The sequence below is a fragment of the Citrus clementina genome, unplaced genomic scaffold (assembly GCF_000493195.1).
Source record: "Citrus clementina cultivar Clemenules unplaced genomic scaffold, Citrus_clementina_v1.0 scaffold_7, whole genome shotgun sequence".
Lineage (NCBI taxonomy): Eukaryota > Viridiplantae > Streptophyta > Magnoliopsida > Sapindales > Rutaceae > Citrus > Citrus x clementina.
The window spans coordinates 5,212,112-5,230,040 of NW_006262075.1; the positions used below are offsets into that span (position 1 = coordinate 5,212,112).

General features: G+C 32.5%; 3 protein-coding genes across 3 annotated transcripts; all 3 read right to left on the reverse strand.

Moving 5' to 3' along the window:
* Nucleotides 1-11,741: 11,741 nt before the first annotated feature.
* On the reverse strand, nucleotides 11,742-12,050 carry LOC18037293 (protein PELPK1). Its single transcript, XM_006426218.2, has one exon. The coding sequence runs from the start codon at nucleotides 12,048-12,050 to the stop codon at nucleotides 11,742-11,744; it is 309 nt and encodes a 102-aa protein (XP_006426281.2).
* Nucleotides 12,051-12,842: 792 nt separating this feature from the next.
* LOC18037106 (transcription factor bHLH131) lies at nucleotides 12,843-13,764 on the reverse strand. The gene is made up of 3 exons (XM_006426219.1): nucleotides 13,747-13,764; nucleotides 13,385-13,633; nucleotides 12,843-13,298 (listed from the first exon to the last, which is right to left on the reverse strand). The coding sequence occupies exons 1-3, from the start codon at nucleotides 13,762-13,764 to the stop codon at nucleotides 12,843-12,845; spliced, it is 723 nt and encodes a 240-aa protein (XP_006426282.1).
* Nucleotides 13,765-14,298: 534 nt separating this feature from the next.
* On the reverse strand, nucleotides 14,299-15,339 carry LOC112096829. Its single transcript, XM_024180847.1, has one exon. It carries the CDS (start codon nucleotides 15,232-15,234, stop codon nucleotides 14,461-14,463), a length of 774 nt encoding a protein of 257 aa, XP_024036615.1. The 5' UTR covers nucleotides 15,235-15,339; the 3' UTR covers nucleotides 14,299-14,460.
* Between the last annotated feature and the right edge of the window lie 2,590 nt (nucleotides 15,340-17,929).

Consider the following 17,929-nt stretch of genomic DNA (forward strand, 5'->3'; position numbering starts at 1 on the left):
AAGAATGTGAAAATAATGATTTATTTAAAATATATAAAAAATAATTTGAGCTTAAAAAATTAATCATTTTTAATCTTGTTTGTTATCATCAAAATCAACATTATGGAAACATATATGTTAACAATCTCCCCCTTTTTGATGATGACAAACATTTCATGTATTTAAAGAATGATTCCACAAATATAGTCTTCTTTTACAATTTGCCAATTAGCTAAATTAATGATTTAAATACATGGATTTTTTTTCTCCCCCTCATCATCAAAAAGAAAACTTAATTGGCAAAGAAAAAAAAATAGCTAATTTTTTTATAAATTTGAAAACATGTATTCTTCTCCCCCTTCATCATAAAAAAGAAAACGTAAAGGAAAAGAATAAAAGTAGTAAATTTGTTACCCATGTTGTTTGAGTAGAAATTTTGAAAGAATCTCCCCCTAACAACAAGCATCACTTCAAATACAAGATTAGTAATATCACATCTAAATTATTATAGATAATGATAAGAGCCAACTCCATACATAAATCATCACACTAAAATATCATGAACCATTATTGCATCAATTACCAAGTCAACAACTCATAACATGAAATTTATCATATAAAACACCCGTGTAATCAAATCGTCATTATATCTCAAAGTGTATATTATTCTCTTCTTTTTGACAATATTGAAATGATATATTATTTTGTCTCCCCCTTTGGACAATAAAAAAAATTCAAAAATGAATATTATCCAAAATCATATTATATACTCCCCCTAAATATATGGCCAATTAAAAATTTAACCAAAATGATTTTATTCAAAAACATATCATATTTATCTCCCCTTAAAAATGAACAAATCTTCAAATACACAACATGATTAAAAACACTTCCATATAAGCTTAAACAATAATAACAAACCAACAACTCCTTCAATTTATCAAGCAACACACATATAATCATCAATTACCAAAATCATCAAGAAATCAAATCATTCCAAGTTTATGCCGAATTTTTGAAAATTCTTCTTCGCAAAGAGGTTTTGATTTCTTTACCAAATTGGCATGCATATTATCAAATATTCAAGCTCCATAATTATCAATGCAAGTTAAAAAATGATTTGAAAATTATTTAACAAAAACTCCCCCTGCATACATGCTCCCCCTAGATACATGCATATATTTTCATAACACAAATTAAATCATTCTCCCTTTTTCGATATCATTTAAAATAAGTAAGACATATTCAACAATACATCGATAAAGTACAAAAAAATGCATTCATTCACTAATCATAGATTGCATAAGATCAAGCTTCATCAAATATAATGTAATCATCAATGCACATTCTTTATCATCAAAACTTAAGTAAAAATATAAGTACATAATGGCAATATATAAATCATCAAAATCAACATATGCCAATATATAGATCATCAAAATCAACATAACTATTAAGAAAAGCCATAATGATGAGTTAAAGAACAAGTGATCAAATTCATTATTACAAATGCTCATATATATTTTTAAGAGATGATATAGTAGTTACACCTTGTGATGGATCTTTCAAAATTAAGTTCTTAAGGTGAGAAGAAACATACCTCCACTCCTTGGGGAGTATTTGAGAAATACCTTCATTTTACTTCGCATTTGTTTCTTCATGTTGCTCCTCTTGATTTTCAAGTGGTGCATTCTTTTGGCTATCATTTGATAATCTTCTTGTAGCTCTTCATCTACATTATCATAAAAAAACAACTTTCTCCATAGAGGAAGAATTAGACTCATCAAATATAACAAGTATAAATTTTTCCACAATCAAAGTTCTTTTGTTATACACTCAATAAGATTTGCTTGGGTTTGAATAGCCAAGAAAAATACCAACATCAAATTTTGGATCAAATTTGTCAAGATTATCTTTTGTGCTCAAAATAAAACATTTGCATCCAAAAGCTTTGCAATAACTAATGTTGGGTTTTCTATATTTCCAAAGCTCATAGTGAGTATTATTGAGATGATATCTAATCAATGTGGTCTTAACCATTTTTTTTTTTAATAGACCTATCATTTCTCTCTACAATTCCATTTTGTAGTGGAGTTATAGGTGATGAAAATTTATACTCAATGGCAAAACCATTACAAAAAAAAATCTCAAATGCATGATTTTCGAATTATCCACCTTGATCACTTCTAATGCAAGAAATAATATATAACTCATCTATCATGTATATACATCACACAATCATGAAATATGTAAGTATTCAAAGATTGAGAATTAAAGCATATCACTTATTTGACATGCTTAGGAATTAAATAATCATTAAAATCAAAACAAATCCATCGTGATGAGTTGACAAGCTATCATCTTATATATATAACCATGCATCATGATAAAACACTCAATGTTAAACTCATTATCCAAATATAAAACATCCAAATATCAACCAATAATCATCATTAATCCACAATGAAAGCAACAATGCATATGAAAATGTAGGTGCATAATATAATAGAAAACTATGGTAAAATCCATAAGGAGAACACACTATAGAAGTGGTAATTTGAAATACTCAAAATGCACAAATTCGAATTTTTTAAGATATTGAGTAAAAGGTGTAAGTTTGAATCAATTAAAACGATTTTGGAGTTGATTTTAGACACAAGAATGGATGAGAATAATTTATATGAATCAATTTGGATTGAAAACGAATGAGAATGATGGATTTTGGAATGAAATCAAGTGTGGAGTAATCGGCTTTTAGTGAGAGAGAGAGAACCAGAATGCTGAATGAAGAGGGAGGAAGAACAGTGAAAAATAACCCCCGAAACCAGATTTCCGGTTTGCACTAACCGGAATTCCGGTTGTGACCAGAAGCTTGAAACAATGAAAACGGATTGTCGGATGAGCTGAACCGGAATTCCGGTTGGTTCCAGCAAAAGCTTCACGCAAAATCGGTTTTCCGGATGACACGAACCGGCTTGCCGGTTGGATCCAGAAGATACCAAGTTCCGAATGCTGCCAAGGTGCAGCTCGAATTCGGAATTCCGAATTGACAGAACCGGAAATCCGGTTTGGTCCAGCAAGCGTTCCTTGCGAATCCGGCTTTCCGGTTTTGCTAACCGGTAGTCCAGTTTGAGGCAGAAAGTAACGTGCAAGCTATATACCGTTGGAAAGATAATTAAGTTAGCTTTCCAATAAATTTTACAGAACTGGATTTGGAGTTCTCTAGAAGGAGTTATGACCAATTCATTACAACTTGTGCAGACTAGAGATTTTCACAATAATTAAACATATAAACATTGAAAAGTGAATAAATTAAACACATCACTTAACTATCATGCTTAAACACTTCATAAACATTAACATCAAACAAATCCATCATGATAAATCACTCAATATTACACACAATGATAATTCCATCATGTAAACATACAAACATACTTTCGCAAATTCATTTATCATGATTCATTCAACAAAATTAATATGGCAAGAATTGTTACCAAAATAATTAAATCATCTTGCCTCATCTTTTTCTCCTAGCTCATACTCAAGTGATTATCCTCACAAGCTTTCATCAAGGAACTTCTCCACCATTCCTTGATTGTGGTACCTACAAAACAATATTCAAGTTGTGCCCTTTGGTACCCAAATGCTCTTGGGTCCTTGAGTGTTAGCAATGGTTCCTTTTGGAACCCAAATACACTTGACTCCATAATATACATTTCTCTTAATTGAACATCTATAACTCATATGACCATTTTGATTGCAATAATCACAAACAATTTTATGATCACTTGTGGAGGTAGCCTTAACAAAATAATTCTTATAATATTTTTGTTTTAAGTGAGGCTTATACCCAAGTCCTCCTTTATCAAACACACATTTTTGAGTGCTTAGTAATTTTTCTGAGTTCTTTTGACCATTTGTGAATTTTAACACAATTTCGTTGAGCTCATTACTCTTTTTCTTAAGCACATCATTTTCTTTCATCAATTTATCAACATGTGATTTTTCATGCTCATACGAAATACTTTGTTGACATGTGAATGATGCAATTCTATCATGCAACATTTTATTATCTAACTCTAGTCCTTTAATCTTTTCATTTAATGAATCATTGCATTTTTGTAAAGCATCCTTTTCATTATTCAAGTCATCTACATATGATTCTAAATGCACATGTGAAGTACTAGGTTTCTCATTTGATAATGCAACTCTATCATGCAATGTTTTATTCTCTAATTCTAGGCATGTAATCTTTGCACATAGAGATTCATTTTCATTTGTGAGCTCTACCATTTTCTTTTTAAAACATGCATTCTTTTTACCAACTTTCATCCACTCATCATACAATTCTTTAAATGCATCATATAATTCATTATAAGTAGGAAGATCGTTTACCTCATCAAGTCCATCATCCGAGTCATCTCCAATTGCATAAGTGCCAAATTCGACACTTCATGAAATTCTTCCTCCTTTGTAGTCTCCTCATACACAATTTCGAGTTTTCTCCAAATTTCATAAGCATTAGAACAATTTGAAACTCTATGAAATTCCTTTTTATCTAAGGCACAAAATAAAACATTCATAGCCTTGGAATTTAAAGACATCTTTTTCTTATCCAATTCACTTAAAACATTATTTCTAGGAATGAGTAAATCATCACAAACAACTTCCCAAATTTCATAATCTAAGGCTTGTAAAAACACTCTCATCCTAGTTTTCCAATAAGGATAGTCATTACCATCAAAGAATGGAGGTCTAGTGGTGGATTGGCCTTCCATGAAAGTTGAACTAATTTGGGTTGCTATTGATCTTTAACTCTAGACGGTTAAGTCTACACAAGAGCACCTCGCTCTGATACCAAATGAAATATAAGTGTGCAACCCAAGAGGGGGGGTGAATTGGAATTTTAAAAATTATCCTAGCAAATCCACACAACAAGCAATCTAATGTCTTAATAAAAATTGAAAGCAATAAGTTCAATCAAAGTACAATAATTAAATAGCAAGGGAAGAGAAAGCAAACTCAAGGATTTTTACGTGGTTCGGCAATCCCCGCCTACGTCCACGCCTCCAAGCACACCGGGCTTGAGGATTTCACTATCCAAGCCTTTCCAAGGCTTCAAACGATTACAATTGACTTCAAGGTGTCAATGAACCTTTACAACAAGAGATTATATCTCCAATCTCTTCACCCCAAGTGTTTCTCACACTTGTACTCTCACAATTTGATGTGAAATGAAAAATACAACAATCAATCTCTCTTTAAGAGTGGATATACAAATTGAAGAACAAAGATGATTTAATGAATGATGATTCACGAAGTTGAAGCTCAATATATGTTGTGTGCACTTGTTCTTGCTTGCTTGGATTTTCAAAAAATGAATTGGTTTTGAGTTTATATAGTTTGAACTCAAAAACTAGCCGTTATGCACATTTTGGTCGTAACCGGATTACCGGTTATGGACATCCGGAATTCCGCTTAATGTTACCGTTACAGCCACAAATTTGAATTTTTGAACATCCGGATTTCCGCTTTGTCACATCCGGATTTCCGCTTACGCTCAGTAGCTTACTGCCCAACAACCGGATTTCCGTTTGTCAGGATCCGGATTTCCGCTTTCAATTCGGATAGATGCTGCCTAACATTCGGACTTCCGTTTGTCAGAATCCGGAATTCCGCTTGCTACAGTAACTGCTACAGTGAACTATTTTCTAAAATTATAGTTTGACCCCAAAACTTTATAAAACTGTAGTACGGCCCAAAACGTTATGAAACTTTTCAAATAGGTCCAATTTCAGAACTTCCCAAGAATAGTTAATTAGTTATCTTTCCCAAACTTTCTGAAATTATGATATGGCCCCAAAGTTTTTATTGTTTCGCTCAAAGGTCCTTTTCAACATAATACCTATATTTTTCAAAGTTCTCAAAACCTTTCACTTTAGTCCAAAATATTCATAAATTATGGTATGGCCCAAAACATTTTAAATGTTTGTAAAAACGTCCAACTCCGAAATTTAATTCTTATTAAAATCAAAGATTTCAAATCTTAACAATTAAGTCCAAATTACTTAAATTTACAAAATACTTTTCTTTATAAAAACAAAAACTTTTAGTTTATGAAAAGTATTTAATTAAATTAATTTCTTGAGCTTCTCAAATGCTAAATCAAACATTAATTAAATCATACCGGCTTTACAAGAATTTATCTCACTAATTTGTTCGTTGAGCTTTAAACAATATTCTTGATGTCGCCGTTGTCCGTTGAGTGTCTTCAATCTTGATTTCACTTGCATAAATATTATCCTTCAAAAACTAGTGAAAATGTGAAATACAATATTTATTAAATCACTCAATACATATGTTTGTTATCATCAAAACTACATTATGTATAGCCCTTTAGGCTAACAATCTCCCCTTTTTGATGATGACAAACGTTGCATGTATTTAAACAATCATTTTTCATAAAATCATTTTTCCATTAAATATAAAACATTTACAATGTGAAAATAATGATTTATTTAAAATATATAAAAAATAATTTGAGCTTAAAAAATTAATCATTTTTAATCTTGTTTGTTATCATCAAAATCAACATTATGGAAACATATATGTTAACAATCTCCCCCTTTTTGATGATGACAAACATTTCATGTATTTAAAGAATGATTCCACAAATATAGTCTTCTTTTACAATTTGCCAATTCATTGTCAAGTTTTCAAATGAGCATGGCAGCTCGCAACCTTTTGCAAGCACCAGCGGGGCCGCTGCCAACACTTCCACCAATGCCTAAGGTGGCATTGCCTCCAATGCCATCGATCCCAACTTTGCCGCAGGCCACACTTCCACCATTGCCAACTCTGCCAAATCAGCCAGCTCTTCCAAAGCTGCCAACTCTGCCTCCCATGCCAGCAGCACCAAAGGTGACACTTCCTCCATTGCCCTCAAATCCAATTCCCACTACAATCCCTTCAATTCCAAACATTCCCTCCACAATCACAACTATTCCTTTCCTCTCTCCACCCCCATCTAACTAATTAAACCCACTTTTTTATTCTGCGGACTGTAGTTCCATGTGTTTCTCCTAGTCTTGCTTGCTATTGATTATGCTTCTGTTATTTCTACATACATGAGTTTGTTCGATTGATGGATTGTCTTTTATACATTAGTTTGTCTCCGAGATTCTGAGTTTTATGTTGCCGTAATGTATTTTTTTAATTCTCATACTTCACTCTTCGGAGTGAGTTGTTATATGTAGTGTAATTTTTTTTTATTGTATTATTGCTATGATAAATATATGATCATTTCATTCGGCTATTTTGGTCATGACCCATGAGGTCCTTTCCGGATTATTTCCTCAAACTTACGTCTTCATCACATCGCTCAACAAGTAAACACATAAAATAACGAGAAAAAGGAAAAAGAAAATGTAGCTTTTTCTTTTAGCATCAATAAAATGATCAATGAATATTATATACGACATTTTTTTTCCCCTTCTGAAAAGGGAGCATTTTTTAAATTCTATTCAAGTCTCATGTTATTTGACTAAATACATGTCCTACAATCATCAAAAGCATCATCAGCTATGTTTTTTTTTTTTCTTAAACATATCATCAATAACCAAAATACAGTAGTTTGGGAGGCTTAATATCTCCTAGTACAAAATAGTATGTCGAACTAAAGAGGATTAAATTAGATTAGGTTGAATTGGACGTCATAGAATTCAATTTAATTATATAGTTCATTATGTATTTTATGTGATACAAGATTAAACTCAAGTAATGGAATTAAATTAGAAGAAAAAATTAATATACTAATTTTTATTTATTAATTATTAGATAACTAAAAATATTTTATTGATAATAGTAAATTAATTAAAAATTTATTAAAATTTAATGTATGCTATATCAAGGGGTGGACATTTAATTCGGTTCGGCTTTGTTCAAGTAGTAAGAAACAAATGGTTCAAAAAGTGTGAACCTAATCGGATAATACCCAGCCCTAGATGTAGTTATAAATCTACCACAAAAATGATATATAGAAAATATTATAAAAACTGGGAGCTTTTTTTTTTTTTTGAAAAGAATTTTGAAAATTTGTAAAAAAATATATATATATTTTGGACCTTAGAATCGACTTTTATTTTTGATTTTTCCCTATACTTTAGTTTCACCAATACATACGTGTATGTGAAAAAACCAACTCAAAATTCAACCGCAAAGATCTTGTCCAGTTTAGGGCCAAAATTGTGCGCTATAACATTTGGTTATGGGCCTAACCAGGGATTGGAAGCTTCTGCTTTATTTTCCTAAGTTTTTTTTTTTCCAATTAAAACTTCATATGTGGCATAAAAAGGTCTACCACAATGTTTCAAGGTAAGTTCTCCTAATTTTCCGAGATTCTTTTTATTTTTGGATAAGTTTTTAGAAATTCATAAAAATTATTTCGGGCTTCAAAATCGACTTTTTATTTTTCTTATGCTTTAATTTCACCAACACCTATGTGCATGCAAAGTATCAATTCGAAATTCAATCACAAAGCTCCTAGACCTGATTCAGGCCCAAAACTGTATTCTATCGCCTCCATTCTGGGCCTAAATTAGGCCCAAGAGCTTCTGATTTATTTTACTATTTTTTTTTATTTTGGCATAATAAGAGCTTCCTAGAGTTTCACATGAATCCGGCAAGATCTATTAATTTTACGGGATTTTTTTATTTTTGAAAACTATTCAAAATACGTAAAATTATTTCAGGCCTTGAAATTGACTTCTTTTTTTTTTTTTTCTTATGCTTTAGTTTCACTAATACATATGTGTTATACTTATAGGCTTTGGTTCTAAGCCTAAAATGAGCCTAGGAGCTTGGACTTTATTTTCCTAAGGTATTTTCCACAGAAACCTTATTTGAGTCATAAGAAAGCCTATCCATAATTTCACATGAATCTGGTAAGTTCTCCTAACTTTTTAATTTTTTTTAATATTTGAAAATACGAGAAAATTATTTCAGATATCAAAATTGATTTCTGTTTTTTCCTATACTTCAATTTCACCAATACCAGCACCTATGCACATAACCAGCTCAAAATTCAACCACAAAGCTCCCGAGCCTCGTTCAGGGCCAACCATCTCCTATAAACCTTCGTTTCTGGGCCTAAACTTGGATTAAGAGCTTCAGCTTTATTTTCCGAGGGCGTTTTCCGTCAAAATCCTATTTGAGTCATAAGAATACATCTCTCAGAGTTTATATCAATTCGAAAAGTTCTCTTAATTTTTTGAAAATTTTTTATTTTCGAGAAAATTTGGCAATTAGTAAAAATTATTTCGGGCATTAGAGTTGACTTATGATTTTCTCCTATCATTTAGTTCCGTAAGTACCTATTTGCATGCAAATAACCAGCTCGAAATTTAACTGTAAAGCTCCCAAGCCCAATTTAGACCTTGTGCTATAAGCTTTCGATTCTAGGCCTAAATTAGGCCCTAGAGCTTCGGCTTTTATTTTCTTAGGGTTTTTCCATTAAAATCCTATTTGGGGCATAAGAAGGCCTCCGCCAAAATTTCAGCAAGTTCGTTTATTTTTTAAAAATTTATAAAAATTATTTCGGGCCTCGGAATCGGCTTTCATTTTTTACCTAGGCTTTAGTTTTACTAATACCTACTTGTATGTGAAAAACCAACTTGTAATTCAACCTCAGAGCTCCCAAACTTGGTTTAGGCTCAAAACATGTGCCATGAATTGTCGTTGTTATTTTCAAAATGTAGAAAATATGTCATACGATTTTTATAAAAGTAATCAACTGCAAAATCAACTCTACACCTTTTCTCACTCAATTAAGAATAATTTAGAGTTATTATCATTTCACTATTTTAACAAAATAACAAACCGTTACGCGAATTATTGGAGTACAACATTTATTATATTAACTATGAAAAAAATAAGATAATAATACTTTTATTTTACTTCCATAAGTCAAGATGTCACCACAATGATTAATGTAATAAATCATTGAAGTAGTGAAAGGATAATCACAAACGAGACCACTTGACTATTTCGTTTGTAATAACTGAGGATTGAAATTACTTGTATCTTAGCATTTAAACGAAAATTCAGCGAATGGGATATGACACATCGAGGATTTATGATAGCATGTTTATAAATGTTAGATTCTTGGATTAAATAGAGAGCATGCATATTATTTATTTATTTATTTATTGTTGATACTTTTAACTGCTGGTTACCGAGTAGAGGTTAGGAATCCAACACCTGGCATGCTTCTCGTGCTATAACCAATCACATTGTTACAGCACGGCAAAATGAACAAATAAACTAACTGGGGGATGGCAAAATTGCACCGGGCCGATATGTTCTGGTGGGCTTAGGCCCGATTTTTGGGCTAACAAATATGTTTGCCAATTGTTGATATTTGATCCATTAATACATGTCAGCAGCCCTCAATTTTCAATTAATCTCATTTATTTTTAGAATTATCCTCATTAAAAACTCAAAATTAATATTTATTTTTCAACCTTTCTTTTCTTTCACATTTGCAGTTTTGCACGTTCTTTCTCTCTCCTTTTCAAGGATCACCGCCGCACGCATCTTCATCACCACCAAATCCAGCTCTAAATATCAAACAACATTTATTTCTAATTTTTACTTCTTTTTTTTTTTTGGTAAAATAACAAATTGGGTTATAAATCAAACTTGACAGATTGTAAATTTAACATATATATTTTACATCTCTTCTAAATACTTGTTGCATCGACAATGACCATTGTTATTAAATCAATTTTTAATAAAAAAAACTTGTTGAATATTAACATCTATAAAACTTGTTGGACTATTAAAATCTATCTTATCTACTCAATCTTTTTCTAATAAGATAGATTTTTTTTTTCATGAATCGAAGAAGTAGCAAAAGTTGTACCATGTCATAGCCATAATAACATATGATTCTTTGATTTTTTAACGAAACTACAGATGATAAGATATAAGAACATAGTGTGCAATTTCTGTACAGCTCAGGTTTCGTTAAAAAATTGCTAAAAAAAACAACCATTGGACTGTTATACCACAGAAACTTCCGAAGTAAACAAGTACATGGAATTTTTATGGTTATAACAGTGAAATGAGTGATTTTATGAACCAAATTGTGCGTAGATAACTCGTGTGAAATCTAGAGTAAATGCAGATGAATTGATCTTGCCATTTTCATTCGTAACATTCTGTCTGTGTTATTCATTTTCAAGATGACTCTCCTGGAAATTTATTTATTTATTGATTTATTTTTCTCCGTGCATGAACCCTGCTGATTTGTCTCGTTGGATTATAAGGTAAAATAAAAGCTCATGTATCCAATAGTCTTAAGCACATGCTTATGTGAGCAAAAACATTTGTTAGTCGTTATCCTGTTATCGGTAGCTCATTTCAAGGCAGTATAGATCTGTTCAATGCCGTATTGAAAAATCAAAAGAGAAGGCAACTCATAGCGAAGTAGCCAAAGTAATGATCACATTCATTATTACAATATAACACAACAGACAAATATAAAACAATAATATAATACGAGAACTCCAATGAAATAATAGGTACTACTAGCTAGCAGACAAACAATGACTCAGGAACCTCGAATCTCGGAATCAAATTAATGTATGCAGACAGAAGACTAGCTCAACCCATCAAGCAAACATATGTGGATATATGAAGAATCCGATGACAAGGCTGCGTGGAACAAATGCAACTGTGGCATCTGAAGGATTAGTGGTTTAATTGGATGGAGGTGGAGAGGGGAAAGGAATAGTTGGGATTGTGGAGGGAATGTTTGGAATTGAAGGGATTGTAGTGGGAATTGTTGGAACTGGGTTTGAGGGCAATGGAGGCAATGTCACCTTCGGTACTGCTGGCATAGGTGGCAGAGTTGGCAGCTTTGGAAGTGTTGGTTGATTTGGTAGAGTTGGCAGAGGTGGTAGTGGCAAAGTTGGGATTGAGGGCATTGGAGGCAACGCCACCTTTGGCATCGGTGGTAGTGTCGGCAGTGGCGCCGCTGGTGCTTGCAAAAGATGGCGAGCCGCCATGCTCATTTCAAAGCTTGCCAATGACGATGCTATAATTATAGAGAGCAGGAAGCAATGCTTAAAAGCAGCCATATTTTTTAAGGAATATTTGAAAAGGCAGCTGGGGCAGCAAGATCTTTTATCTATATAGAGAAGTTCTGTTTGTCGCTTGAGTTGGGGAAAGCAGCTTCTTATGGCGATTTATAGAGAAGAAATGCTGCAGGATTCAGAGAGTCTGATAAGATGTAGGTGGGGAAAGTCCTGAGAAGTGCGTTGGTTAGTTGACCTTCTCACCTAGCTAAGCTTTGTTGCTTGTTATGTAACGCATCCTCTATGGAGAGAAATATTACAGGCAACTTAACATTGAAAAGTTTAGGGTAGACTAGACATTAGATTTGAACTGAACCAGCATGCGTCATCACAAATTATACAAATTCAAGGAATGTCAACTTACAACATCAACTGTTACACTTGTAATGTTTTCATTTCACAATAACCTTAACGCTTTTATGCTTACATTAGATTTGAACTGAACTACTATTACAACTTATAACGAGGATTTAGCCAACCTTACAATTCCGGCGCCAGCCAATAATCTGTATTCTAAGCTACTGGTATAGTTGTTGAGATTATTGGTCACCAAAATCTACAAATTCCTTGCTTTACATTCTTTGTTATTTATTTACCTTATTACATCACTGGATGACGGAGACAGCAACCCCTACAAAACCCCCTGCCCCCAAAAGCATATCCTTCATCCTATTATTACCTGTATTACCATTATATCATATCAGTTTCCATAAGCTCAAATAGTCAGTGATAAAAACGAAGTTTGCTACTGTTTCCTGGCGAAACAGGCCTATCTATGACTAAATTCAAGGCTCTCTTAAGCATCACCATTCCTTCATTTCCTTTGAAACCTTGAACCCACAGTACACACTTGATCCTTCCACCCACTGGCACCATCTCTGCCCTCACCAGCCTCCCTTTCACTGATCTCAGTGCTCTTGATAGATCTGACATTAGTTCCGGCTGATCCTCGCAACTCAGTGTCACTTTCAACATCCCCCTATCTCTGTTACAGTTGCGCAAACTTAGTTCATTTGCCTCACTGGGGAATACACACTCCTCATGAACCTGGCAAAGGGCTTTCTGTTCTCTTACTGTCCTCTGTAGCTCCCTCACAGTTTTAATTGTCTTCGCCAGCACTGATGCCTTGTCTACCTGTTGTTTTACAATGACGAGCAATTTTGTTGATGCATTATTAACCTTTTACAATCAGAATATGCATCAAAAGTAGCATAAACATTAGTCGCATAGTTCTGTTCTTAAATAAATGTACATCCATTACTTACTTTAACCAAGTTTGGTAGGATTTTCCGGAGATTATCATACTGGTCATTTATTCGCAGTCTTCGTCTCCTCTCAGCCTCACTATGTTTCTTGGCGGCCAGTTCTTTGGCTTCAACTTTGGATATTGGTTTCGAGATTAAACTTGGATAGCAAATAATGTTGCTGGAGATTGATCCTTGTGTTAAGCTAAGTTGCTTCAAGTAAGTCATTGAATTATAGTAACTTTGAACGGGTTTTACTCCTCGTTCTAACTGAATGTGCAGAATCAGAAAAGGTAACAGCACTTTTTAAACAAATAGCAGAAAAAATAATAAAATAACAAGCAAAGAAAGAGAGAGACAGAGCAAATGATAGCAAATGATACCTGTTGCAGTAAAACCATGGTGGCAACACCAATTTGCCTCTACAAAAACAGTTCCTTTCCAATGATGTAAAACAATAAAGGGAATAGGAGTCCTTCTGAACAAAGGAGTGCCAAATGCTGTTATTGCCAGTAAATCAAATAAATAAGTTGCCATTGAGGTGAGGTGGATTAAGCGACATCAACCTAATAAATAGCAATTTATGAGTAATACAAGTGCCGATTTCATCATAACTTTTAAGATTCTGTAGTCTGAAATGCTTGATATGGGTTGATATCTTCTCTGAGAAGAATCCACAAACAAATTTATTTTTTTATTAATTGTATATCTATTGAAAGGATTGAATAGTTCTACTGAAATATGAGAGATTTCTTCTCAACAGTCTATATACTTCACCGTTGTTCCACAATTGTGAAGCAACATGATTATCACAAAATCATTCCAAAAATTCAATCAATCCTGCCACCCCCTAAGAATTCAAATAGTAGAAAGCCAAATAAAAGCTCAAAAACAATAATTTTCCATTACTTTCATCTGTCAGATAACAACCTGATTTCACTATTCTTTTCAACTATGTCTATCAAGCAACATACTAATCCCAAAACCATGGCCCCCCACTGTTATAACCATCAACTGTCAGAACCAAATAAACAAACAGAAGAAAAAAGAGTAATTCCCATCAGCAAATCGCAAGAGCCCACGCATATTCTCCAAATTTACCCATCAAAAATAGACTTAACACCTACATAAACATCACCATCTTTCTCAATGAACTCCAAATCAGTCTCTCCAGTTCCACTCGCCCTAACACTTCCTCCGTCAATCTTCCTAATCTTCATACCTCTCCCCATCACCTTCTTGGAATTCCTCGGCACTGATTTCACGTTCTTCCTTGCCACCACTCTCTTCTCTTCATTTATCACCTCTGTATTTCCACTTTCCTGCATCACACCCTTCACATTTCCCTTCAAAACATCTTCTTTAGCCCCATTACCACTCTTCGCATTCACACCGCCACCATCATCCTCATCACTGTCATCAGAAATCTCCACAACTTCACCAACATTATAAGTCTTCCCTTCATCACCACTCTCTTTTTTCTTCTTACTACGCTTCAACGAATACTTCAAAACAAAATACCCTAACCCAGAGTAGTACTCATCTCTACCGTCAACCAACATATTCTTGTTTGGCTCCACCACCGCCACCCCATGAAACGCCCTCCTACAGTTCTGGCATCTCAAGCAAAACTCTTCAAACGCCTTCTCATACTCATACATGTAGTAACAGTACGGACACACCGTCCAAAAGGTTTCATTTTTATCATTATTTTCCTTATTTTCAGCATTTTCTTGCGCCCCCTTTTCGTTATTTTTGCACCCATCGTCGTTCCCACTCAAATGGGTTTTCTTTGGTTCAATTTCATTATAAACATTCTTTCCCTTATCCTCCTTCTTGCAATGACTAGCGAGTTCGGGTCGAGACTCCATTCCGGGTTCGGCTCTGGTGCTTTCTTGCTTCACTTTCAATTGCTCAACTACCTTTTTTCTTTTTTTCCTTTTTTCCTTCCAGACCGGTAGTCAAAGAAAAAGTGAAACAAAAATCATGGCTTTGTTTGCAATTGAAATTTTTTTAAAAAAAAATCAGTGCAGAGAGAAAGCACTGAATTTTCTATAATAAAAAAAAAGAAAATTGAAAGAAAAAACTCGGTGCAGAGATAAAAGAGTGCTGGATGTTTTGAGGAAAATGACAGTGTGTCGAATGCATTTGGTCAATCAGAGCCGTAGGATTGAAGGTGAATGACTACGTGGTGGCTTTGTGTTGACAGATGGTGAGTGACGGGCTGACAGTGTTTCTGATGGCGGGGTTTCCGCTAAACAGAGTGTTTTGTTCATTTCGGGAAATGGGGCCAGAAAAGGCACGGGGCTCAGCCGGTATGCATTACTTGTGCCGCAAGCAACTCAGCCAGCTTCAGGGGATGTCTTGCGATTAATTTTGAGAAATTAAAAGTAATTTAAAAAAGATAAAAATTAATTTTAGTGTTTAGTAAAGTTTTTAAATAATCCCTTTCTTAAAAAATTACTTCATGTTAGCTTGGTAATACTGTAGTTTTTAAAGTAATTATTGTTAGTTGTATTGTAGAAATAATTAACTGTAAAGAGAATTAACTGAACGTTTAATAAAATTTATTTTTAAAAGTATTGTAAGTTTTAAAAGTAGTATAATGTGCTTAGTAAATATTATTGTTAAATTGTTGTAAGAATATTAAAATAATTCAATTAGCATATATTGTTACACAAATTTTACTGTGTATATAAAATATTTATAGTTAAAATAAATATTTTATATTATTAATTTTATTTTTTATTTTGTCATCTCAATATAAATGGTAAAAATAACAATCTCTTTAAAGTTAGTGATTTCATTTCCTAATTAATAAAGATAATTTTGAATTTTTATAATATATATGATGATATATATAGAATTGTATTAAATATAAAAGTGATTCTCAAAATTAGATTTTAAAAAGTTATTCCTTCCACATTTTTCAAACATTGTGGTAAGATAGGGTGATTTTATCAAAATTGATTTTTTTTTAAATTAACCAAACACAAAAATTAGATTTTATCTTTTTAAAATCACGTTTAAGTCTCTTAAAAAAAAATCTCAAACGGGTCCTTTATCGTACGGGAGATTTTAAAAAGTATGAAAAGAATAACATTTTAAAATCTGATTTTGAGAATTAATTTCATAGTTAATACAATTTCATATATATCATCACATATATCATAAAATTATTAAAGTTAGAGAAATTATTATTATTATTGCTAAATATCAATTGTATTGAGATAAAATAAATAAAATAAAATTTTTATTTTAGTTATCAGTGATTAATATACACAATAAAAATATTTTATATATATATATACATATTCATGAATATGTAAATAAATTTTATTTAACATTATATTTATTTTAATCATTTGCACTCTTACAACGGTTCAACAATAAGATTTATCAAATGCATACAACTGCTTTTGAAACTCATAACCTTTAAAAAAAAAATACTCAATATTTAACCGATTCTCTTCACAACTAATTATTTTTACAGCACAGTTAATGGTAATTATTTCAAAAGTTACAACATTAATAAACTGACCCATGGTAAGCTAATAAAAGTGTGAACTAAAAATTAGGTGAGGAGTGCTGGAATCATTTGCTCTTGAACAATGTTTTTTGAACACAAAAATGTAGACAAATTACACATGATAATTAAGGATAAAAAATATTTCACTAAATAGCAAACTCATTCACTTTATTAATCTTATCTTTATTTACAATTGTTTTAAATATATTTGTCATGTGCCATTTTTGTGCAAATAGTATTATTCGTTGCTCTTTTGAGCATTAACTCACTCACTCCTTGTTTAAAAATAAAAATTGAAAAGGAAAAAAAATGTCTCATTGTCATTATGACATTTCACAGAACAGTAATTTTCTTATATTTATTTACTGCACAAAGATTACATTTCCTCAGTTGTATTGAACATGCCATTTCACATCACTTCAAACATTGCAAACAACATTGCCCCTTCAAATACGCGTTACTTTTTTTTCTGATTTGTTTTGGCTTAAAAAAAAAAAATCTCAATTCAATTGCGTGATTGGAATAACATTGGAACTCATTTTTCTAGGGATCTTTTTCTAGATGTCTTCCATGTATCAAAATTTTTTTACAGCTCACGTGCACGTAATCGGAAATGACATAATTAATAGGATTAATTCACATTATCATCCTGCCCGTAGGACTGTCAACGGGCCAGGTTGGACTCGGGAAAGCCCGGGCCCAACCCTATAACAGAAATAAAAAGTCCAGTCCTTTGAGAGAAGGGTTGGGCTCGAAAAAATCCCGACCATAATTAAAAAATCTTGAGATTTTTTATTTTAATAAATAATAATTTAAATTTGAAAAAAAAAAAGAACTACAAATCAATTTTCCAAAATCCTTTACTGTTGTAATGATGATTATCAAAAGAAATATACATGCACATGACATACTAAAAATAAATAAAAAAATGCAAGCATCATCTCAGACAAACATAAATTGAAATAAGAAAGCGAGCTTTAACATATATTTGACAATTTACAATCAATTGTGCAAGGGCCAAGCTAAATGGAATAGTT

What these genes read in the sequence shown, in the direction of transcription:
- LOC18037293 (XM_006426218.2), bottom strand. Translation starts at nt 12,050, where the DNA reads ATGGCGGCTCGCCATCTTTTGCAAGCACCAGCGGCGCCACTGCCGACA.
- LOC18037106 (XM_006426219.1), bottom strand. An exon ending in TCCTACCAAACTTGGTTAAA is followed by an intron (nt 13,299 to 13,384) that starts GTAAGTAATGGA and finishes TGATTGTAAAAG; the next exon opens with GTTAATAATGCATCAACAAA.
- LOC112096829 (XM_024180847.1), bottom strand. Translation starts at nt 15,234, where the DNA reads ATGGAGTCTCGACCCGAACTCGCTAGTCATTGCAAGAAGGAGGATAAG.